This window comes from Nycticebus coucang, chromosome 2 (genome assembly GCF_027406575.1).
Source record: "Nycticebus coucang isolate mNycCou1 chromosome 2, mNycCou1.pri, whole genome shotgun sequence".
NCBI classification, from domain to species: domain Eukaryota; kingdom Metazoa; phylum Chordata; class Mammalia; order Primates; family Lorisidae; genus Nycticebus; species Nycticebus coucang.
The window spans coordinates 13,506,344-13,530,598 of record NC_069781.1 but is presented as its reverse complement, the minus strand read 5'-3'; the positions used below and the strand labels follow the sequence as shown (position 1 = coordinate 13,530,598).

General features: G+C 41.7%; 1 protein-coding gene across 9 annotated transcripts in view; it reads right to left on the bottom strand.

Annotated features, from left to right (window-relative positions):
* Positions 1–24,255, bottom strand: part of DENND1A (DENN domain containing 1A) — a 536,096-nt gene that overhangs the window by 262,989 nt on the left and 248,852 nt on the right. For all 9 annotated transcript variants that reach the window (XM_053562936.1, XM_053562903.1, XM_053562912.1 and 6 more), the window contains 3 exons: positions 16,281–16,350; positions 10,609–10,689; positions 6,314–6,367 (listed from right to left, as the gene is read on the bottom strand). In XM_053562936.1, coding sequence (XP_053418911.1) covers positions 6,314–6,367; positions 10,609–10,689; positions 16,281–16,350 — 205 coding nt within the window. The remainder of the gene's footprint in view (positions 1–6,313; positions 6,368–10,608; positions 10,690–16,280; positions 16,351–24,255) is intronic.

Sequence of the window (24,255 nt, the reverse complement as noted above, 5' to 3'; positions counted from 1 at the left end):
CAGTAATCCACCAGGTACCAAGCTCCATTCATGAACACAGAGCTTCCTGTTGGCTTTTTAGTGCCCTGCTGGTAAATATGATGGGCAGTCCTTGGAGGAAAGCCTCTGCTTAACAATAAAAGACAGAACAAAAGAAAGAGAGGGTGGGAATGTTGGGCAAGACAACAATGAAGAGAGAGGAAAAAATTTTAAATTTGTAAGTAACAGTCTCACAGATGAGGAAAAATACTGAAATTCTGATGGAAGAAATAAATTCTAAAGGGTGGAAAGATCATTTGAAGAAAGTAAAAAGAAAAAAGGATGGAAAATAGGAGAGAAACCAAGAAAATTAGAGGATTAACAAAGGACACTAAAATGTTTTCCAAAGAAATAATGAGAGAACCTCTCAGCTGTAAAGAACATGAACTTCCAGACTAAATGAGACTGACTACCAAGTGCCCAATACAACGGATGAAAACAGGCCCCCAGCAAGGCACATCATTGTGCAATTTCAGGATAGTAGAAGAGATAAAGGATGGTTAAACAAAATCAATTACAAGAGTCAGAATGGCGGAGGCTTCTCAGGTACAGCAGAAAAACTAAAGGACAGGAGAGAAATTTCTTTAAAATTCAGAAAGAAGAGTGATTTCCAACAGAGAATTCCATACCTGGTCAAACTATCAAGAATAGAATAAAGTTGTTTTCAGTCATGCAAAGCCTAACAATGTTGCCTCCAACACAATACTTCTCAGGGAACCGGTGGAGATATTTCATCAAAATGAGAAAACAGTATCAAGAAAGAGAAAGATGTGAAACCCAAGATCTCTTAGGCGACAAAAAGTTGTGTAAGAAAGGAAATGTAATCAACTACCTGCTTCAGCATGTTCATTAAAATATAAACATTAATTTCATATAAAACTCTATTTCATATAAAATGCTTCTAAAACTATAGCAAGAATGGGAGAGGGGAAATATGTGAGAGAGAAAAAATTAATTTTTGTGCATGTGTTTTTCTAGAGGAGGAGGATCAGAAGTGGTAAAAGACCCAAACTCTCACCTCACATAAGAAATTCAATAGGTAATATCTAAAACTGAAAAAAAAAAATTGACATATAGCAATGTGAACATGTTATTAAAAATAAAACTAATGCAACTCCTCAAAACTTGAAGATAGCTACCTCTGGGAAGTGAGAAGTGTAAACAACTTGGAAATTGTTGGTTTTCATCAACACCTATATGTTACTACACAATTTTTTAAGCCATTAATATTCATTACTTTCGTAAGAATAAAAATGCCATAAAAAAATCACTAAGAATAATGGAAAGAGGCAGATATGAACAGTTTTTGAATACATTAAACCAAAATGGAGAGTTGCTAAACAATAGGAAGAGTGTCACATTTATGTTAAACAACAACAACAACAACAACAACAATTTCCAGCACACACAGGTAATCACACATATAGCACCAAATTCATAGACAAAGGTCTGGAAGGACATTCATAAAATTCTGGAGGGAGAGTGGGATTAGAGGTGCTATACTGTTTAAAAAATTTTTTTTTTCTTCTTTTTTTGAGACACAGTCTCACTATGTTGCCCTCGGTAGAGTGTCATGGCATCCCAGCTGAGGGCAACCTCAAACTCTTGGGTTTAAGTGATTCTCTTGCCTCAGCCTCCCAAGTAGCTGGGCCTACAGGTGCCTGCCACAACTCCTGGCCACTTTCTGGTTACAGTTGTCATTGTTGTTTAGCAGGCCTGTGCTGGGCTCAGGCCTGCCAGCCTTGGTGTATGTGGCTGGCGCCCCACTTGCTGAGCTACAGGCACTGAACCTATATTGTTTAATTTTTTAATAACAAAGTATCTATAAGAAATTTTTAATGACTCAGGTTCATAATATATTGTTATAAGAGAAAGTGGCTATAAAAATATATATTGCTAGGATGATCCTAGTGTGTGATTTTAAAAATATAGCTTCTAAATTAAAAAATATATACATCAAAAGAACACTTTTGCCACAAAATATTACTCAACTCCCAATTTAAACAGTAAAAATTAACACACTCTGAATAGAACAGGAGCAGGGACCCAGTGCTCTAATCGGTCAAACATCTATCTCCCCCAGGCCTTCTGGGGCTTCCAGCAGTGCAGTTTGAAAATGATTATTAATATCATCATAAAAAGGAAGGAAAGAAACATTCATAACAGGACTTTCTCAGAGATGGGGGGTTATGGGCACTTTTTTTTTTTATTGTTTGGGATTCATTGAGGGCATTAAAAATTAGGTTAACCTAAAAATTAGGTTACCTGTTAGGTAAAATCCCTCTTATAATTGTGTCCCACCCCTAAGTAGTGTGCCATACACCATAACCCTCATCCCCCTCTAGGATCCCCTCTACCTGCTCCCTCATTCTCTCCCCCCCACATTGTACTAAATCCTCTACTGCTTCATATTAGAATTGAGTACATCGGATTCTTGCTTCTCCATTCTTGTGATGCTTTACCAAGAAGAATGTGTTCCAACTAAATCCAGGTTAATACAAAAGATGTAAAGTCTCCATCTTTTGAATGGCTGAATAGTATTCCACGGTATATATATATACACACACAGCTTGTTTTCTTTTGCTTTTATATGCTACAGATACAAACCTACTTTTTCTATAGATTTGGAATGGTTTAAGTAATAATTATCTGTTCCTTGAACATACCTCTATAACCACCTAAACCTGATGTAATTGAAGGGAGAGAGAGTAGAGACTGCATCAGAGCTTTCCAAGTTATTTTTCTGTGTTCATATTTTTTATTTCTTAGGTTGACTGTCATCGTTTATATTTTTCTAGAGAATTTTTTATTTTTGTAATTTCCAAATCATTAAGTTTAAAATTTCATTCTTTTCAAAAATTCAAGTTTTAAAACATATTAATTTTTAATTTAATTTTAACAATATTTCCTAATAGAATGTTTATCTAGTTTTGGCTTTTTATTACTATTTTCTTTAAGCTTATTGAAAATTAAGTTCATTATTTCATAAATTTCTTATTTATATAAAAGCATTCAAAGCTATGAATTTTCCTCTGAGTATGATTTTGGCCATATCACTTAGGCATTTGGTGTCATTAATTTCTAATAATATCTGCCTATTTCAAGTAGACAATTTTTTTAAACTTTTATTATTAATTTATAGGATTTTTGCTGTTGTTGTTTTGAGACAGAGTCTCACTTTGTCACTGTTGGTAGAGTGCTGTGGCGTCACACCTCACAGCAACCTCCAGTTCCTGGGCTTAGGCGATTCTCTTGCCTCAGCTTCCCAAGCAGCTGGGACTACAGGTGCCTGCCACAACGCCCAGCTTTTTTGTTGTTGGTGGTGCAATTTGGCTGGGGCAGAGGCCAGGGCCCTACTCATTGAGCCACAGGCGCTGCCCTATCGGGTTATTTTTGTTCTTTTGAGACAGAGGCTCACTTTGTTGCCCCCAGAAAAGCGCCAGGTGTTATAGCTCATAGCAACCTCAAATTCTTGGGCTCATGAGGATTTTCTTGCCTCAGCCTCCCAAGTAGCTGAGACTATAGGTACCTGCCATAATGGCCAGGACCAGGTCTCTCTCTGGCTCAGGTTGGTCTTGAACTTGTGAGCTCGGGCAATCCCCTTGCCTCGGCCTCCCAGAGTGTTGGGATTGTAGGTGTGAGCCACTGTGCCCAGCCACTAATTTACAGTTTTATTTCACTGCGATAAAAGTAACCTCCAAGACCTTGACTGTTTCAATTTTGAAATTTTCAGTGTGATTTAATTCATGCAGAATTTTTATAAGTGTTAATTTTAAAATAATCTTTCAATAGCCTTTTGCGGCTGGTCCAGGACATGCCTTTGCTTCTGTTATTTCTGCAGTATTTTTCCACTTCTTTTTGGATTTCTTCATTGTCTATACTAAACTGACTACTAAGTACCAGTGATTACCTCCTCTATGTTGCAGAAATTTCCAAATTTTCTGGCTCACGGTGGCTGCTTCTACAATTGTAGGGTGATTTTTCTCCTTAATTTTATACTCAATAAATGTCAGCTATCATTGCTGAAATGGGAACTTTGGTCTGAATGTCACTTTTTTTTTTTTTTTTTTTTTTTAAAGACAGAGTCTCACTCAGTCACCCTGGGGTTGAGTGCAGTGGTGTTATAGCTCACAGCAACCTCAACTTTTGGGCTCAAGATTCTCTTGTCTCAGCCTCCTGAGTAGCTGGGACTACAGGCACCCGCCACAATGCCCGGCTATTTTTAGAGACCAGGTCTCGCTCTGGCTCAGGCTGGTTTCGAATCTGTGAACTCAAGCAATCCACCTGTCTCGACCTCTCAGAGCTGGGATTATAGGCGTGAGCTACCGCATCCAGCCCTTATTATTTAATATCAAATAAAAGGAAATCAAACAAAAGGGAAGCAACATTTTCCACTATAGATCATTTAGACAATAAAATTTACAAATATGCTTGACAATCCAAACTTATTAAGATTATCTAATCACAGTATTTCAGCCGAACTTCATTACCTTTGATTATTTGATATTTTAATTAGTCTGTTCTACAGAAACAGAAGATTTCCTTTCTGTAAATCTATAGTAGTCATGAACAAATACATCACTTATTACAGTATTCTTAAAAAGTAATCAAGTATTGGGCGGCGCCTGTGGCTCAGTGAGTAGGGCGCCGGCCCCATATGCCGAGGGTGGCGGGTTCAAACCCAGCCCCAGCCAAACTGCAACAAAAAAATAGCTGGGCGTTGTGGCAGGCGCCTGTAGTCCCAGCTGCTCGGGAGGCTGAGGCAAGAGAATCGCATAAGCCCAAGAGTTAGAGGTTGCTGTGAGCTGTGTGACACCACGGCACTCTACCCGAGGGCGGTACAGTGAGACTCTGTCTCTACAAAAAAAAAGTAATCAAGTATTCAAGTATATACCCAAAAGAACTGAGAGCAGAGACTTGAACAAGTGTTTGTATGCACATGTTCAAAGCTGTATTATTCACAATAGCCCAAAGGTGAAAAAAACCCAAGTGTCTATTAAAGGATGAAAATATAAGTAAAATGTAGCATAAACAGACAAGGGAGCATTACTGAGCCTTAATAAGGAAGGCTATTCCAACGCATGCTTCAACATGGACGCGCTTTGACGGTGTAAGTTAGACACAAAAGGACATTGTACGATTTCACTCATTGGAGGCACTACACTGAGAGTAGTCGAATTCACAGAGACAGAAAACAGAAGGATGGTTGCTAGGGGTTGAGGAGCGAGGCGCATATGGATCAGTTTTGCAAGATAAAATGAGTTCTGGACATTGCAGAATAGTATGAACGTACTTAAAACTGCTGAAGTGTACGCTTAAACATGTTTAAGATAGTAAATTTAATGTTATGTATATTTTTAAAAACAAATCAAGCACCAAGGGGTGGCTATTCTGTGATACTACATAGTACAATTTATAATCATAGAAAAACATTTTGGAAATGTGTCATAAGACTAGACTAGACTGTCCCTCAGCTTGTTCAGAGGGGAGACAGTAACCTCCTCTCTCACACTCCAGTTCACTGTCAGTCCTGCCGAGGCAGGGACGGGGGCACTCACACTTTATCTACTGAAAAGTGAATAGAAGTATAAGAAGTACAAGTTGAATTCTACTTGAGTAAATCTCCCCTAATTAAAAAAAAAAAATCCTCTATATCGGAGGTTCTGAACCTTCTGATATAGAGGGTTTTAATTTACAAATATGCTTGACAATCCAAACTTATTAAGATTCTTATCTAATCACAGTATTTCAGCCTAAATACTGCATTAAAATACTGTATTAAAACCCTTTAATACAATTCCTGTGTGTTGCAACCCACAGGTTGAGAACCACTGCTCTATATGGAAAATTCTTTATATAGAAACATTTCATTTACAATAGCAGGAATGAGAAACAATCAGCATGCTCGACAGGGAAAGAATGGCTAAATAAACTACACAGCAAATGGAAAATTATGTAGTCAACAAAAATGACTCTTTTGAATGAAAATGGGAAAATGTTTTTATAACAGGTGATTTAATTATGCCAAAAATACATTCTGAAAAGATTGGAAGGTGATAGAACATGTTTACAAGTAAATTACGGCTGCAAAGTATCAACAACCATGCCTCCTTGTCTTTGTTTTCTATACTTTACAAATCTTCTCTATTTGTTTTGGTTTTATAATGCATTTGTCTTGCTTTTATAATGAATTCTTTTTAAAAATAAGTTTTATAATATTTAAAAACCTATCTGTTTATTTTTAAAAAGTAGAAAACAAGAATAAAAATGTATCATTTTCTTCCCAAGTACTTACATTCTCAGGTATGCTGGGAAGTTCTCTGGTATCAGGCACAGTAAAATAAGAATGCTGTAAAAGAAAAGAAAATCAATTTGTTTTTGCTAATATGTGTAGCAAGCACATCACTGAGCATGCAGGTAAATGACGGGAAGATATTTCTGTACTCAGAGGCGCGCACAGAGCTGCACTCATAGGAAATATCCATGGTATACTTTCTTTGTATAATGGTTGGATTAAACCAGATACATCAGAACATCAGTTTGGTAAATGGAGCTCTTTTCTACAAGCGATGAACTTCTTTGGGAGACATAAAGGAACAGCTCAAAGAGGCTAAAAGCTAAATTCCCATATGTTGTTTGCAGGTTTCTGAACACATGAAAGCTGTAGGTTTCATAATTTATTGTTCAATGAGGCAAGTGTATCCTAGGGACAAAATATCACTACATTCAGCCAGCTATGGCTTTTACCGACCAAACCTGCCATTTCATTTCAACATCTGAGATTATATCCATCTACAATCTGTGGCCAAAATCTGCCCCAAAGGCCTAAGTGATAGTAAGAACAGCTCCAGGTGAGGGGCCACTACTCTGAGGCCCTGCAGATCGTCAACAGCGGAGAAATTCTGTCCACTAACTACACTCTGGGAATCAGCCTCCTGACATCCACTAGGATCTCCAGTGAAGGGAGCTAGAGACTCAGTGAAGTAGAAAAATCAATCTCTTCAAAGAACTTTCACAGAGGCATCTCCATGTATGTAAAAAGCATGTGTCCCTGAGTTAAATGACAACAGGCTGAACTGATGATGCCTCCTCTGCTGCTATGAAAGATTCAGAGGACAATGGAAGCAGGAATGGAAAAAACCTGGGGCTAACCAATTAAAGATGGGATTGTGCAAAGGCCAGGAGAGGTCACATGCAGAGAAGGTCAGCTGAGCCACAGCCTAAGTTCAAACCTGGACCTCCAAGTGACACTGCAGAAAGTCCCCCCCACTGTCCTAGTCTTGGGTAAATGTGAACGAAGCAGGACCTAGAAGAATGCACTATGTATGTTTTCTGAAGGAAAGGCCCTGGAGGTAAGTATGATGATAACAACAACAAGGATACTAGTACAAGCCACTCGTCCAACATTCCACCGGTATCTACTGAATGTCTGCTATATTGGAAGGCATTACGTCAGGTCCTGTGTAAATATTACCTCTGATTTCTATGACGAATTTTAAGAAAGACATCATCTGCATACTATGAGTGAATAACTTAATACTTATTGAGGTACCCAGGCTAAGCCCTGATGGCTAGCAGGTGGGAGAACTAGGACTGAAGGCAGGTCTGTGTAACTAGAACTGTGCTCTTCCCACTACCAGGACTAGTATGCCCGTGCTTTTATGTGCAAATTACAGCTATAGGAACTGTGATTAAAATAATAAACTAAAAAATGAAAAACAAAGAAAACTGGCCTTGCACAGTGGCTCACACCTATAATCTTAGGGTCTGTGAGGTTGAGATGGGGGGGATTGCTTGGGGTCAGGAGTTCAAGACCAACCTGAGCAAGAGGAGATGTCCTCTCTACTAAAAATATAGAAAAATTAGCCGGGCATTATCATTATGGTAGGCTGCTGGAATCTCAGCTGTTCTGGAGGCTGAGGCAGGAGGTGCTCTTGAACCTAGGAGTTTGAGGCTGCTGTGAGCTAGGCTGATGCCATGGCACACTATCCTGGGCAACAGAGTGAGACTCTGTCTAAAAAAACAAAACTATATATATAGACAAAAATAAAATCACACACACACACACACAGAAAAGTAACAGAAAATAAAACCTTCTGCTATGTATTATTCCCACCTGTGTGTGTGCGCCAAAATATTACCTATGAAGTAATGGAGATAGTACCTCATGGAAACTAGTAAACAATTCGATTTCACAATGAGGAATAAAATGGGGAAAGTTAAATACAAGGTTCTAAATTGACTCCATGAGACACTAGCTTCAATAGCTAGAAGGGAGTTTTAGGAAATATTCAGTAACAGATGTCCAGGTGGTGATGGAGTCACCAAGCAATGGTTTGGGCAGTGAGAGAAACAAACTCGGAGCATAGTTAGCAACTTTGTAACTATGTGAGCTTAGCAACCCTTTAAAAGCACAGAACCTCAGTTTTTGAATCTGTAAATAGGAACCATAATATCTTCTCCAAAACTGTTGTGAAGAATGTTATATACGTGACGTGCCTAACATGTACTAGAATATAAAATATAAAATTATTATTTTATATAAAAGTATTATTGCTCTGAACCGCTAGTTTACATTTCTGTTTTTCTCAATCAGCAGGATCAGTCACATAGAAATATTCTCTTATAGACAGTGACTAAGAAAAAGGCCAGTATTGCCATTTTATTAGCATTCCAGGATTTATAACCTAATGAGAGGAGTCCTTCAAAATCAGAAATATAATATGGAGAGAGGAATTCCTAGTGAACAGGAAATAAAAAATATCTGTCCTTCCAGAGGCAGTGGATTGTAAATAGTGAGCCATCATGATTCCAAAACCAAGTAGTCCCCAGGCTGTCCTTTGAGATTCTGTCTTGCTCCATCGCCCATGAAATGCTGGGGGACCAAGGGAGGTCAGAAACATTCCTAGAAACCACTGGCATGAAACAGCTGCACCTCCCCAACAGTTCCTCCTGCCCCCGACATGGCTCGTCCTTGAGGCCTGGCAGGCATGCTGCCCGTGCAGCCATTCAGGGGAAGGGAACAGCCTTTTCTCTCCGGCAGCTGGTGACCCAGCTGGGCTACTCCATGGCTACCTGTCGGATGTCATTACAGACCGAAGCGGTGAGATCAAGCTGCTTAGGAAAAGAGACAGAGACAAAGGCAGAGTTGCTTAGCTATACAGCAATGACCGGAGCAGGTTTCAAGCTCACTTGTTCATCCTTTCCAGTCTCCTCTCCCTCACAAGAATTTTTGTTGCAAGGGTTCTTTCCTTCCCGTGTTCTATTAGAATAAGCAAATACCTCTATCAATTCATTTTTCTGTTTGCTCCTTTCCCTCCCTCTTTTCCTCCCTCTCTTTCAACGTTCATGGCAGAGTAGAAAGAACATAGGCTTTGAAGTTAGCTCTGGGTTTGAAAACCCAGATCTTACCACTTATTAACCACCTGACCTGGGATAGGCAAGTGTCTTTCCTCTCTACACCTCATCAATGAAATGGGAATGTTAATCTATTTTGCAGAGTTGTTTTAAGCATTAGAGATACATGTTAACGTAAATTAGGAGCTTAATAAAATAGATCTAGTATTAGCTATTGGTAGCAACATTGCTTTAAATTTTAATCATCATTCTGAAAAAAATCTGTAAGAAATAATTAATATTCTCTAGGAAGCCAGACACCTTATCTGACAGATGAGGAAATTGAAACCCACAAGGTTAAAGGTCTTTTTTTTTTTTTTTTTTTTTTTTTTTGTTAGTTTGGCCGGGGCTGGGTTTGAACCCGCCACCCTCGGCATATGGGGCCGGCGCCCTACTCACTGAGCCACAGGCGCCGCCCAAGGTTAAAGGTCTTGATTAAGGTCACTCAGGTCATTGGCAAGATGACAACAGGGATTGAAATCTCCCAGTTGGTAGTTTAGAGGATTTTCCACCCCACCCCACTGCAGAATACGAAGTCTGTATTCAAAAGCATTCAAGGCAACTATCACTGTGAGTTGGCAGTTACACTAAGCATTCTCCCTTTCTGCCCTCAAGTCCATTGAGGGAGAAAGGAAAACGGATCATTACAACATGGTGTGACTAAGTGCTGGAAAGTGTGTGAGTGTGCTTGGGGCAAAGGAGACAATCTTACCTAAGTCTGTGAGGTGTCAAGAGAGGATTTCCCTGGAAATAAAATCAGAGCAGAGTTCTAAAGGATGAATATGTGTTATATTGGCAAATAGGGGAGAGGAGGCAATGTTGAAGGCTTCAGCAAAGGGAGGTGCACAGCAGTGCTAGGGGACAAAGGGTGACACAGGACTCCCGGGACAAGGACTGAAAAGGCAGGCAGGGGTCAGTTATCCTATTCCAGCCTGGCAACTGTGGCCCAGGAAAGGCTTGTAATGAACTGATGACTGGCCAGAGAGGATCCTGGGGGAATGTGGGGCCCATCCATTCCTCATAGAATCTCAGAAAAGAAGAAATTCAACTCCTCGGCCTGCCTTGAGCCCACAGGTCTCAGTATTCAAGGTTAGGGATGGGAGAGGTAGGATGAAAAAAGTCAAACCTATTTGGCTAACTCCTCTTAATAATGAAATGCTTTCTGAGTGATCACTAATATTCCGCCCCACTTACCACGCTGAGATGAACAGACACTCCTGGGTCAGGGATGGGAAGTTTGTGCAGAGTTTCAAGAAGCTCATTCCACTGACTTTCCTGAAAGAAATAAAAGGCCTAAGTAACAAAAGCAAGGCTGAGTCCTTAGTAAGGTACCTGCAGGGAGGCCTGGGCACATGACTGAGGGGGCTGGGCAGATGCTGGCCCCAGTACAGAAATAGGTTTGATATTCAAGTAGGGTTGGACAAAAGACACTGCGTATGCCTCAAACATAGGAGCCAAATAGATCCTCCCACACCAAGTTTGACATTTTCTACTCAGTGAGACACCTACCATGACCGCCTTTTATGGATCATATACCATAAGCTCTCAGAAAATCTATCCCCTCAACTCCATAGCAACAACTTTTAAATGCAAACAACCCTGGCATACAGGGTGGGGGTGGTTGGGAGAAATAACGATGACACTATAGATCTTGTCTTCATCATCATTACCCTCAATTAATTTTATTGAGTGTTCACTGGTACACATGGCAGCCTCCAATTATGGAAAGTTAGAAATGAACTAAGTTAGAAACGAACAGCATGCAATATAGGATGGTGGCTGTGCATTTTAATTAGTGAAATTGAGCAACATAATGGCACACAAAAGCAGTACAAATTATTCAATTGAAAATGGATTCACCTCTAAAATGCTCAAAAGAACACTGCTCACAGAATTATCCAAAGGCATTTCTCTCACCCTGTGGAATTCTTTGTGGTAATGTAATAGCACTGTTTACATCTGTATCCATGTGTTAGCCACTGGATCCTCCCACTACCCCGCTTTACAGATGTGAAAACTGAGGATCTGAAAAGTGAAGCAACTTGTCGCAAACTAGCCAGTAAGAAAGGTGCACAGTGGGGGTTGCAGGGTGCAGGTTTTGCGTGTTCAAACCCAGAGCCTTTTGGCTTCACTACAGCTGTCTTTGGTAGTGAACTTCAAGATGGAAAGAAGAGGATGAGCCCAGTGTATGAGCTTGTTTTGATCTGAACTCTGATAAATCAAATGGGTGCCTCACAAGCAGAGAGATGAACTTATGGTGTTTATGTGCATGTGTTTAGTTTTGCTCTGAAATGATCTCTAACTTAAAAAACAGTTTAAAAAAAACTTTTATTTCCTCAATTACTTGAGAGTAAGTTGCCAAGATTATGCTCCACCATCCTACAAATAAGGACATTCTCCTAAATAACCACAATTAATCGCTATAGTTTGAATGTGTCCCCTAAACAAGTTCATGTGTTGGCATTTTCATTGCCATTCTGACAATATTAAGGGACAAAGACATTAAAAAGTGGGTTCTGCCTTCAGGAATGGACTGATGCCATTATCACAAGAGTAGGCTCCTAATAAAAGGATGAGTTTGGTCCCCATCATCTCAGCCTCGAGTGCTCTTCCTCATGTTATGACACAGCCAGAAGGCCCTCTCCCGATGCCAGCACCATGCTCTTGGACTTTCCAACCTCTAGAACTGTGAGCCAAATGAATCTCTTTTGTGAATTTCTTAGTCTGTGGTATTTTCTCATGGCAGCAGAAAAAAAACAAAGACAATCATGAATCAGGAAATGAAAACCGATGCAGCATAACCATCTGACTCTCAGATCCCATCAAGTTTTGCCAATGGTGCCAATAATATCCTTCGCAGCAAATAGTGCAGCCCAGAATCACGTGTTGCATTCAGTAGTTATGATTCTCTAGTCTCCAGCGGTCAGGAGGAGCTCCTCAGTCTTTCATAGATCTGGATGACTTTGACAGCGAGGCCACCCATTTTGGAGCATGACTCTCAGTTGTCTGATATTTTCCCATGATTCAAATTTTAGTCTGTCCCCTTACGATAATGTTTGCTTTCATTTTATGAATTCATCCAATGTCTCTACTGTGAGGTTACTTTCTCCCTTTGCATTAAATATTTTGTACAACGATGTTTTATGTCAATATCTCACTTCTCAAACTTTCAATTTATGAACTTAACTTATTTATATCAGTAGGGGCACAGGTTCCCTGTTTTATTCAATGGGCTATAATCCTTTGCTACTATTTTTTGCTTTGATGTTCAAATTGTTCTAGATATGACGAGTGGAGCCGCCTTTCCCCTGTAAGTTCACTTCTGTGTCTTCCTAATATCTCCTCATCATGTTTTGTGCACTTCTTTACTTTATGGCTCAAAAGGTTATTTTAGGCTTGTTTTATACTTTCCCTGAACCAGCCCTGGAATCAGGGATTTCTTCAACGATCCTTTTAATGGCAGAATTGTATTTAGAAACCAAGATCTGGGCACTAGATATGCTCGCTGCTACTTGGAATTAATTGTGAATGCCAGGCCCTTCCAGTGGAGAGAACCAGACCTGTGATTGGCACTTTACACGTCTGTATCTATCTGCAGATGTTGACGGGCTCACACCAATGGCTCCAATTACAGTCTAACACAGGAATCATGTAGTTTTCCCCCTTTACATACTTGTGGCTACATGCTATATAAGTAAAAATCTCTGCCCTATCTTTTGAATGTCTTTACTGATTTGTCTGGAACCACTCTGCTGTCACTGCCCCTTCCCCACCCAGGGGCCTCCTTGGCACCGACAACCACGGCTGCTCCTCCACTGTCCACCCCTCACATGAATGCCTGCCCCTCCTCAGAATCCAGCACCTTAGCAGGGGCCTCTGCTCCTGCCTCTCTTCCTGTGGGGATCCTTCTAGATCCCTCTCCAGTGCCTACGTCCCGTGCCACTCTCCCACATGAACATCCTCCTCATCTCCCTCAGGCTGCTTCTGGGCTGAGATGCCCCCTTACCCTCTGTCCCTTCCACATAGATGCCCAGTGTCCCACCAGGGGTCTGATAACCACCCTGGGCCCATGACCCAAACAGCCGCCCTTGTCACGTCACTCCCCATTGATCTCCCACATCTATGTTGAGACATCACAATCTCAGTCTCTCTCTCTTTCTTTTTTTTTTTTTTTTTTTTTTTGTAGAGACAGAGTCTCACTTTGTTGCCCTGGGTAGAGTGCTGTGGCATTACACAGCTCACAGCAACCTCCAACTTCTGGGCTTAGGCGATTCTCTTGCCTCAGCCTCCTGAGCAGCTGGGACTACAGGCACCCGCCACAACGCCTGGTTATTTTGTTTTTTGTTGCAGTTTGGTCAGGGCTGGGTTTGAACCCGCCACCCTCGGCATATGGGGCCGGCGCCCTACTCACTGAGCCACAGGTGCCACCCAACAAATTCCTATGTTTTTTTTGTTTTTTGCTGTTTTGGGCCGGGGCTGGGTTTGAACCGGCCACCTCCGGCATAAGAGGCTGGTGCCCTACTTTGTTGAGCCACAGGCACCGCCCCTCTCTCTCTTTCATATACAAACAAACACACACACACACACACAAAGCCTACTTTGCCCAATCTTCCCAGTGACTTTTGGATGGGAGAAGGTTGTCTTTTTTAAACATGGGAGGGTCTTTTTTTAAATAAAAACTCTTTGTTCCTACCCTAATTTGGTGAACAATGCCTTGCAAACAATTAAGCCAGTCGTAGGCTGATTCCCTATCATCCATGTCATGATTCCTTTAACCAAAAGAAACTTAATAAAGAGTCCTTCCTTCGGGGGAAACTGACTCCATCTGAAACACGTTCCTGATCTCAGTCTCCAGCACCCCAAGGGGCAAGATCCTTGCCGCAGCAATGGCCCAGAGGAAGGTTCACCAGCTTTATAGGGTAAAAATTCCAGTCTCTCCTGTGCTTAGGCTGTACCTACCCAGCCTTCCCTGAATCACAAGACATGTTTTAAAAAGAATACTAAGTTCTTTGGTTTTTTTTGACTGACTGGAGCATATGGAAGAAAATAAATGTGAGCCAATCTTCAAGTCAAAAACTGTTAAAAGCCTACATGTTACATAATTCTATTTATTAAAGACACCTTTCAAATTTGAGTGAAAACCTGAATGTTTGACTAAAGATAACTGTGCATCAGAAATCAATGAACAGACCCAAGGTGACCTCCCAACTCATTCATCAAAGAGGAAAGCACTTCTTTTATGACAGAATTTCCCGATGTCTAAGCTTCTTTTCAGAGTGAGTGTAGCGATCAAGGGAGCCATTTCTATTAGTTACTCTTTCCATTTGCTGTGACCTCTGGAATACATTTGCCAGGAGTAAATCTATCTCTAAAAGGAGATTTATCCATTATACATACAATTTCCACCCTTTCTCCAAAACAGAATTTCCCAAAGTGTGTTCCAGAAGACACTGCTACCTCAGAATGTTAGTATCTTTCATGGAATAAAAAGCGTTTGGGGCCAAAGGAGATGGGAGACACTAACGGGTCTCTCTACTGCAGGACTTCTCAGCGCCTACATTATATGAACCTTAAGGTGACAAAAATGAAACACAGCTTTCCCTCTCTGCAACTCCAATATCTCTTAAGTATAATGTTCTTTGTACAGAGCATTTCTCACAAATAACATTCAACCGAAGAAAAAGAAAGGTAAAATTTCTTTTGCGGTTAATAATAATGGATCACTTAAATTAAAAAAAACTTAGACCATATACAAAAAGGAAACAATGACATTAGACGTATGGACAAATATTCAACTCATTAATAATCAAAGAAATGCAATTAAAACAATGAAAATTTTTACTTGTCAAATAAGCAGTGAAGTCAGCAAATGGTACTGGTGAGAGTGTTATGGCCACTCTCATATATTGTCGGCAAAGGATATCCCTTAAGAAAAGAGTACAATTCTTTTAGAAAGCAGTTTGGTGAATGTTTTAAAGATGTTTATGTCTGCTGGCCTTACCATGGCCAACCTGGGATACTCCTTTTAAGGAAAAATCCAAAATGAAGAAAATGTTTGATGCTCAAAGATGCTAATGTTTATACTGTACTTCTTGTAATAGTGGGGAAATCCCAAATAATAAACATTGCCAATCACAGGGAAATGTTTCAGTACGTGATAGGTTATGCAGCCATGAAAAGTATTTACAACACCTTTAATAACACAGGAGAAATGATTCTTTTATAATGGGACCTGAAAACGTGGGCTGTAAAAATCTGAAGATAGCTCTATTTGGCCTTTGGCATCCGTGGAAGATACCTTGTCGTATCATTTCTTTCAAAAGTACAGTAAAGCACAGCTAAATTTTTAAAGTAATTTTCAGACCCTTACAAAAATTATTGTAAAAGCATCAGAGAATGTTACTGAAATGGGAACTGAGGACAGCTGGGTGGGTCATTTGCCAGCCCCATGTTTTACTTGTAAACCCCAGATTTGCAGCTAACATGAGCAATTCAAATTTGTGCCTCAGCAAAATTATAATTTAATACGTGTCACAAACTTTCAGGGCTGCATGGGAATATTAGAAATTGTGCATATTAACTCTGTGAATGCTAAACATTTACTTATTATTTCTTTAGCACAAAGAAAAAAATTAAGGAAGAAAACAACTCAAAATGTAAGCAATAATTATTTTAGTACTTGAATGATTTTTTTCACCTTCCTACTATATTCTGATTTTGTCAACACTTTCTATAATGTACATTACTTTCTTGGTAAATGTTTTGATGCAATATAAGGCATTTGTTACTTTTACAATCATAAAAATTACATTTTACTTGTTAAAAGGATTATTTACAAAAAAAAAAAAAAAAAAAAAGGCAAATACCTGTCTTTTTGTCGTGTAATCTGCCAGGATGTTAAGTAACTTATAAAATACCTCGAACCAGGGTAGATAGCTGGGGGAAGAAGAGAGGGAAAACACAAAATATTAGTATGCAGGTCAAAAACTTTAACCAGGACCGAATTCAAGACTGATACATTTCTATTTTTCTCTATATCCTGAAGATTCTTCTTGCCAGACTGAGCTGGAAACATGGACTGGTAAAATGCTAATTATTTCTGAGAGTTTAAAAAAATTGCCTGTGTAAGGCAGAGGATTGAATGTCCATTATAAATTATTCCCATGGCTCAGAGCTAGAATAGGTTCGCAGAGAAGAAATTCAAAGCAAACTCTGCAATCAGGCACCATCTCTGAGTAGCTGCCCCCGAACCCCCAGCACACCCCTTTCCTGGGGAAAGCTTCTATTCAATCTCTTACGATGGGACGCGCAGGACCACATTCACAGTACTCCCACTGCAGACGTCTACAAAGGGTCCCAAGGCCCCCTGAGCCAGAAACTGCCCATGTGGCCACAGCAGACGTTCTATCCACCATGCACCCTCCTCTTAACTTCAAGATGGGCCCAAGGTCTCTGTCCCCACTGGCCTCCTGCCCATTGCTCCCCTTAACTCCAACGCCAGCCTGGCTGCTGTCCTTATCCCTGTGGTCACCCCTTTTGTAGCTCTTGGAATGGTCTTCCTAAAATGCAAACCTACATTGCAACTGGGTTAAATTCCTGCAATGACAGCCCATCGCTGTGGGATCCAGGGCACACTTCTCAGGATGACTTCCAGGGTTCCTCACTGTCAGGCCCTGAGCACCTCTCTGGCCATCCTCTCTCTACGTTCCCCCCATAGAGAGACATACTCCTCTCAGTCCTCTTGCTCTGCGAGTGGCCAGGTGTCCTCAAGCCTCCCCGAGTAGGCATACACTCGCCCTGTCCTCCCTCTCATGGTCAGGGTCTAGTCCAGCTGATGTCTGCACCCCTCCTGGCCCTGCTTCATAAAGCCCGACTCCCTCTTTCCTGTATTGCCCTGGTCATGAGTACACTGCTTATGTGACACTCCCCGCATGATGCAGTCCTCGGCGGCGTGTCTGTCTCCTCAACACGCTGCAAACAGGGAGGAGGGAGCACACCGTCCTGCACTTTGGCTTCCCAGTGCCAAGAACAGAGCCTGCTCTCCATCAGCGTCTGGTGCTTACTGAACAAATAAAACTAGACAAAGACCGACAGGAAAGGCGCATCAGTACTGTGGGATTGCAGCAAAGTGTTGCCACCCTCAAGAAGTTTTGCCGCTTACTTTAAATGGCTTTGTTCTTTACAAGGAACTTTTCCAAAGCTACATCAAACAGGCAGGTGAGAAGAGTGTCGTGCCAAGTGCCTGCTGGCCTGGTCACGTCCCCCTGCTGAGCCAGCAGAGTCCGTTACTGATAGAGCCGGACGCGATGTAGAGCGCAGATGTGACGTCCTGCTGGGGAGAGGGGAATCGGCACCCTGCACAGATTACTGGCTGTACCGCTGAGGGTGATAAATGAAGTGAGAGGCAACGCAGAGAACAGATAGAGTGCACGGTCCTTTATCACCAGCGTCTGTCTGAAGCCAGCACATGCTACTGTAAAATTTAAGTAGCTTATCAAAATATACTGATAAGCAACTTAACTTTTCACTTCTCTGACAGTATTATCACTTATGGTAATATGTTTCAATCAGCTCTGGCAGCTGCGTATTGACTATTACACAGCAAATGACTGTGCCACTTCATACAGCATTTGCTTTGGCAGAGCAATGTAAACATTCAAGAAGGATTAGGGAGGAGATAAGTTTCTCCCTTCCTACTCTGTTAAATAAACCTCAGTCGAGTTAAAAGCCATTATAGTAGGAACAACAAATCCCCCCAGAAGAAAACTCTTGCACAGATTAGAGGACTCTCAGTAAACAAATTCAACTAAGGATGACGAATTTTTTTTTCCATGAAAGCAAAATACCACTAGTTAAATTCAGCAACTGAAGGGGGCGGGGGGGGGGCAAGAAAAGAATTATTTCCTTGTTAGAAAACTATGACCTTGAGGATAGGAGAGAAAAGCCAAATCGTTTCAGGAGTACTTGATGAGGTGATGCAGGGCGGGCGACAGTTGAGGACTGCCGTATCCATCGAAGTGGTTTGGTCAACTAGGTTCAGCTGACCAGCACAGCTTGGGCACAGAAGCTCCAGCCTCAGTGTCCCCACCTGCCTCCAACATGAAGGAGGTGATGTGGCAAGGACCGCCTGGCCCACAGCGACAGTGCCTGGTTCCCACACTGGGCCTCATGAAATCAACTCTTTTTGGCTATGCTGAGCAGCCCCCTGACCACGGGAGGTTTTGTAGTTACCCTGGAAGTCAGCCATGTCTGTCTCCCCTTGGCCTGACCGGACACAACTGTTTCCCACATGTCGTCCCCTGTGCACTGACAGATGACTGTCTAGTGATGGCAGTGTTAAGGTTTTGAAACCAAAACCCAGCTGTCTTCTTCTTCAAAGGGTCGCTGTTTCCCTGTTGGGAGGCAGGCTTCACAGCGGAGCTTTATCCAGCGGTGCTTCCTGGGCCGCTTCATTAGTACCGGCACCACAGCTTGTGCGGCCTGCCCGGCGCAGGTGAGGGTGTGGGGCCTACTCCATTCTGTGCGTGTCTGTCATCACTGGGTAAACAATACTTCCCAGTGCAAAGACAGGAAGCAAACACCCCATTACGCTTCTCCTCCCTGGACATCTAATGGGGCACAGACCCCTCTGGTGCGCCTCTCCTCGGGGCCTTTTTGTAACCCCTTGTGCAGAGTGTCACTACATGGTGGGCTTGGTCCACAGCTGCGGCAAAAAGACAAACACCAAATGGGCCCTGCATTCAGGAAGACCATGGCCCTGGTGGAAGGGAGACATACCAACAGAGAGTAACAGTTTGGGTGGGAGGAGCTGGAAATCTTTCCCAAGTGCTTTATTTAGTTTAGACTTTTGGATTGATTCAGAAAACTGTAACGGAGCAGCATTATGACCTGAAGGGGAGCGAGCCTGCCTCCAGAGCTTCTCGTGCTAAATCTGGCCCAGGTGCCTCTGTCTGGGTTTGTCCTCACTCCCCAGGCCTCACAGCCAAGTGGAGAGGCTTCTGTTTTGCATGAGGTAATTGAAAGCTTTTCAACTTGAGAAGGGCTTGGGTAGCACTACACTATTTCCACACCTACTTCCTCACCAATGAGGGGTACCACAGGCCCTTGTAAGCGGTGGGAGGGCAGGCTCTAAAGACAGCACTTACAACAGCAATGGACCATGGTCAAAAACCACTCTTAAACTGCCCTCGAAATATACCAGACATTGTGTTGACACAAAGTGGTCAGACTGAGTCGGGGCGGGGCATGATGAATGCAAACCTTCTGCGTTTAAGGCTGTCAGCTTTGGTGAACTGCTTGCTTTTGAGCTGAACTCGAGACCTGAGTCCAGCTGAGGGCAGATGATTCCCTCTTCTAATCTTACTACACTGAAGGGACTGTCAGGATAATCATTCTCACTGCTGCGTATACATGTGTGACTGAGCCTACACAGGTTAAGGGTGTATATAACAGGATTCTACTTTGTCATCTAAGTATTAAAGTAGAAAACATTAAAAAATTTCAAAGCTCTCTAATTTCTCTAATAGTTCAAAGCCATTAGATGGGACCAGGCAAGGTAGGGGTGGGTTTTGAGAGGCAATGGTGGCAGAGAGAGGCTGACCAAGTTGAGAAAAGTGGGTGAAGAGATGACAGCCTGGAGTAGGTGCCACTGGACCAGTGAGGAGGGGAAGCTATCCTTCCAGAGGAGCAACTTGGCAATGCTCAGAGCTTCAGAACTCAAGAAGGGTGAGGCCCGGCATGGGGAGCAGGGAGCATGTATGTGGAGTGGAGTAAAGGTAGAGTAAAGGGAGCATCTGGAAGGTAGTCCAGTGTGGGACGTCAGAACCTGCTGGGCAAGAGCTTCCATGAAGGGTAGGTGGGCAGAGTCCAAGTGCCTGAGAAAGACGTCCATCGTAGGAGGAGAGGCAGCGGCCCTGCCTAAGGGGTCACAGTCCCAACAGGGTGAGGAAAGCAGCACTAGGTGGGAAGGGGGCTATAGCAGAGAAAGTCTGGGTACACATAGGGGAGCAGATCAATCCTGATCAAGCATGTAAATATATAATGGAATCCAGGTGGCTCAGAAAAGTAAGTTACGGACATAGGAAGGGAGAAAACAAGAACAAACCCTGTGGTGTCATATGGGAATTGGATGCAGCTGTGTGACATTACAGTGTTCAATAGGAGAGGCAGGTAGGTAGGTAAATAGAAACAAGTAAGAGAAACAGAAACACAAATGTGTGTACACACATACACACGTGTAAATCTGCTTTTTACAGACATATATTCTCTAGTCTTAGCCCTGCAAAGGACCAGAGGCAGAGATGCTCCAATTACAATGAGCACACTCAATGCCCTGATTTTGGTTTCTAAATATTATTCTTCACTAAAAAGAACTCAGGCTCCTTAAAGAAATGTCTGATTCCAGAGCTGGGGCTGGGAAATGCCTCCATATGCTAGTTAAAAAAAAAAAAAAAAGGCAGTGTTTAACACTTGATTACAACGTATCAACAGGACACAAAAGCCAGTGAGGAGGGGCTCCCACTGACCCTACAGCAGAAACCATCTCAGAAGCAATGGCATGATCAAGGGTAAGAGTGAGGCTAGATGGGCAGGCCGTGCCAGACTGCACAGCCTGCATGCGCCACCCTGATGCCTTCCTCCCCACCCCCCTTACTCTGTAATTTGCAGGGAGCCAAAGGGACTGTCAGAGAGAAATAACATCCTGGGATGAGTATTTGGAACCAGGTGGAAAGTGATTATTTCTGCTCACCTTAGCCCCAGTACACCTTATCAGAACCAGCGCCCACTTGGCTAGAGTAAAAACAAATTCTTAGCTACTATAACCCAGCCATCCATGTAATTAAAAAAAGATCAGAATAATGCTCTGGCTCCCCTATAAAAGAGAGATAAAACAAAAAGTAATCTACAATAAAGTTTTAAGACTTAAACACTCAGCAGCATTATATTAGAAGATACAGTGGGGTAGGGCCTCCCTTGGGGGACTCACGGCAGCGCTGCTTCTGTTCATGTCTGAGTTGATGATTAAGAAAAGTGACACGGCATAGGGCTTTTCAATTGTTTCCACTGACTTCCTATTCCTGAGGAGCTCCCGAAATTTCACCTTGGGTAGACAAAGAGAGTTAACCTCCTTTTTCTTACTTCTGTTAGTGTATATGCTGGGGCAAAGCATCCCTGGGTAACACTGTTTAGCTTCAGTATGTAAAGCTTTCATATTAAGTAACCAAACCCTCCCCAAATGTTAAAAAGCACAGCAGCACGGTACGTGCGAGGGAGAACACAGACCTGAGTCCAATAACCCTGGGTCTGAATCTCAGTTCTTCTATTTCCTAGAGGTTATGCCTCAGGAAACCAGCCTCTCAAAGAGTCAGTATCCTCCCATATAAAAAGCTGTATGCCACCAAATTTATGTACCCAGTATTCACAAAAGATACCCAATCCAGTGTCCAGAACATTCTTCCTGCCTCTCCCTGCCTAACCCTCGTGCCAATCTCAGCTTTGGGAAGCTCTCTTGGATTCCTGACATCCGGGTCAGAGGCGCCTCCAGCACTCTGTAGGAATTCCTCATGTCCTGCAGTCCCCGGAGCACACAGGAAAGCAGAAGCTGCTACAAGAGGGAAACACCAGGGATGTGACTGCCTAACACAGTAAGTCCTGGCTCAGCCCTCAGTCTGACCCATACTCGTCCCTGTGGAATGTCTCTTCTCAGGGTCTCAGTTGGTCAAACACCTATAGTAAAATGCAAACTGACCACAAAGGAAAACTGTAACTCACGCAAAGGCTGCAGGATTTCACGAAACCCATGTCAAAGATGCCGGACACCTGCTCAGTGGAGGCTAAGTCACAGATAAATGAAGACCCGGCTGCTCTAGACCCGTCAACAAGTGATGAAGAGAAAAATCAAGAAAAACAAGGATGGTGACACAACAGTCACATCAAAAGGAAATGATTTCAATATCAAAGGATCAGAGAGGCCTTTGGGAAACTGAAATCCTCAAACACTTTTGGAAAAATTACTCCTTTTATGATTATGATTTTATGATTATTTTATGTGAAAGTGAAACATGAAGTATTATTAAGTCAAAAAAATTATAACTTCCTCTTCCCCCCCCAACTTGACTCATTATTTATTCTTTCTAAAAATGCAACCATGAAATTAAAAGATATTTTGTTGAAATAAATTTATTTTTAAAATGTTATCACTTTTTCTAGACAAAAATCATAAGATTTTTCTATACTTTGACTCCGAAACTTTTGGTCCCCATTTAAATAGCATATTTTGCTGCATATAATGCCCTCTACTGTATGATGCATAGCCACAATTTTGGCCCAAACTTTAAGGGAAAAAACCTTTTATTTTAATTTTTTAATTCAAAATTTTACTTGTTTATATTTAGATACTTATTTTTTGCATTATAAAGGGATTTTAACATTTTCTTTTTAACATATTATGGGTACAAGAAATATTATGTAGCCAGGTGTGGTGGTCCATGCCTGTAATCCTAGCACTCTGGGAGGCTGAGGTAGGTGGATTGCCTGAACTCAGGAGTTCGAGACCAGCCTGAGCAAGAGCTAGACCCCATCTTTAAAAATAGCCAAGTGCTGTGGTGGGTGCCTATAGACCCAGCAACTTGGGAGGCTGAGGGAAGAGAATCACTTGAGCCCAAGAGTTTGAGGTTGCTGTGAGCTATGAGTCTGTACCGAGGGTGACACAGCACTCTACCGAGGGCGATGAAGTAAAACTCTGTTTCCAAAAAAAATTTATGTAACAAATAATCATAAAACACAAGAACTGATACAAAGTACAAGCAATTTTATGTATAGTATTGCTTTCCATAGTTATTCTTCTAACACAGAAGCATAAATAAAAGAATTAAAGCCATTTATACAGATACGGAATTATAAGGTATCCCAAAAGTCACCATACATGGGAAAAATGGAAAATTATAGCTAAATGAAACTTTATTTACAAAATATTCACTGCAAAATTGTACAAAGAGGTGGCCAACACACAGAGAATATTTTTCAAATGCTTTTTAAAAATTTGTAATGAATATTTTGTAAATAAAATTTCATTTAGCTACAATTTCCCATTTCCACCTATGTATAGTGAGTTTTGGAACATCCTGTAGTTGAGCCCATCTGTAATGTGTATCTTAGTTTTCCCTCAAAAAATGTGGGCAAAGAAGTGTACATTACACATGGCAAAATACCATAGATGCATTTTATTCCCTGACTATGAGCAGCTCCTGAGTTTACTCTACATTAAAACTCACCATGGTCTGTCTTTTCCATTAGTGTTAAACCATGAGAACCTGGATCAAGACTAGGTATTGACTGTTTAGGCTAAATGCATGCCTGGCACATGGGATACATTCAATGAATCATAGCGTCCCTTGACAGACACTATAGTTACTACTCGATAGTTACTACTAAAGCCATTAATTACCACTAGAGCTATACATTAACAGTCAACCAGCCCTTCCTGGGGGTAGGGAGGTGGGGATCCAAATTTAGCAGGCAGCATGTTGGTTAGGAAAACGATCCAGGATTCAAAATGATCCCTGCCAGTGTCTTGCTGGAGTCTGTGACAACTACTTAGAACAGAGCAAACAAATATTCAAAGTAGATCAAGGTGCACCTATAAACTTGAGATTTCTTATCCCTTGCCCACTAAGTCAACACATGTAAACCCTTCCATCTACTCTTTTTGTTCATACTTCAAGTGCTATGGAGGAAATATCACAAAACCAGGGCAACTAATTTGGAAACCTAACTTTGCAAGCATAGATAGGTGAGCCCTTAGAGTAGCTCAAGAATCCTCCAATCTGTCAGTGCACCTGG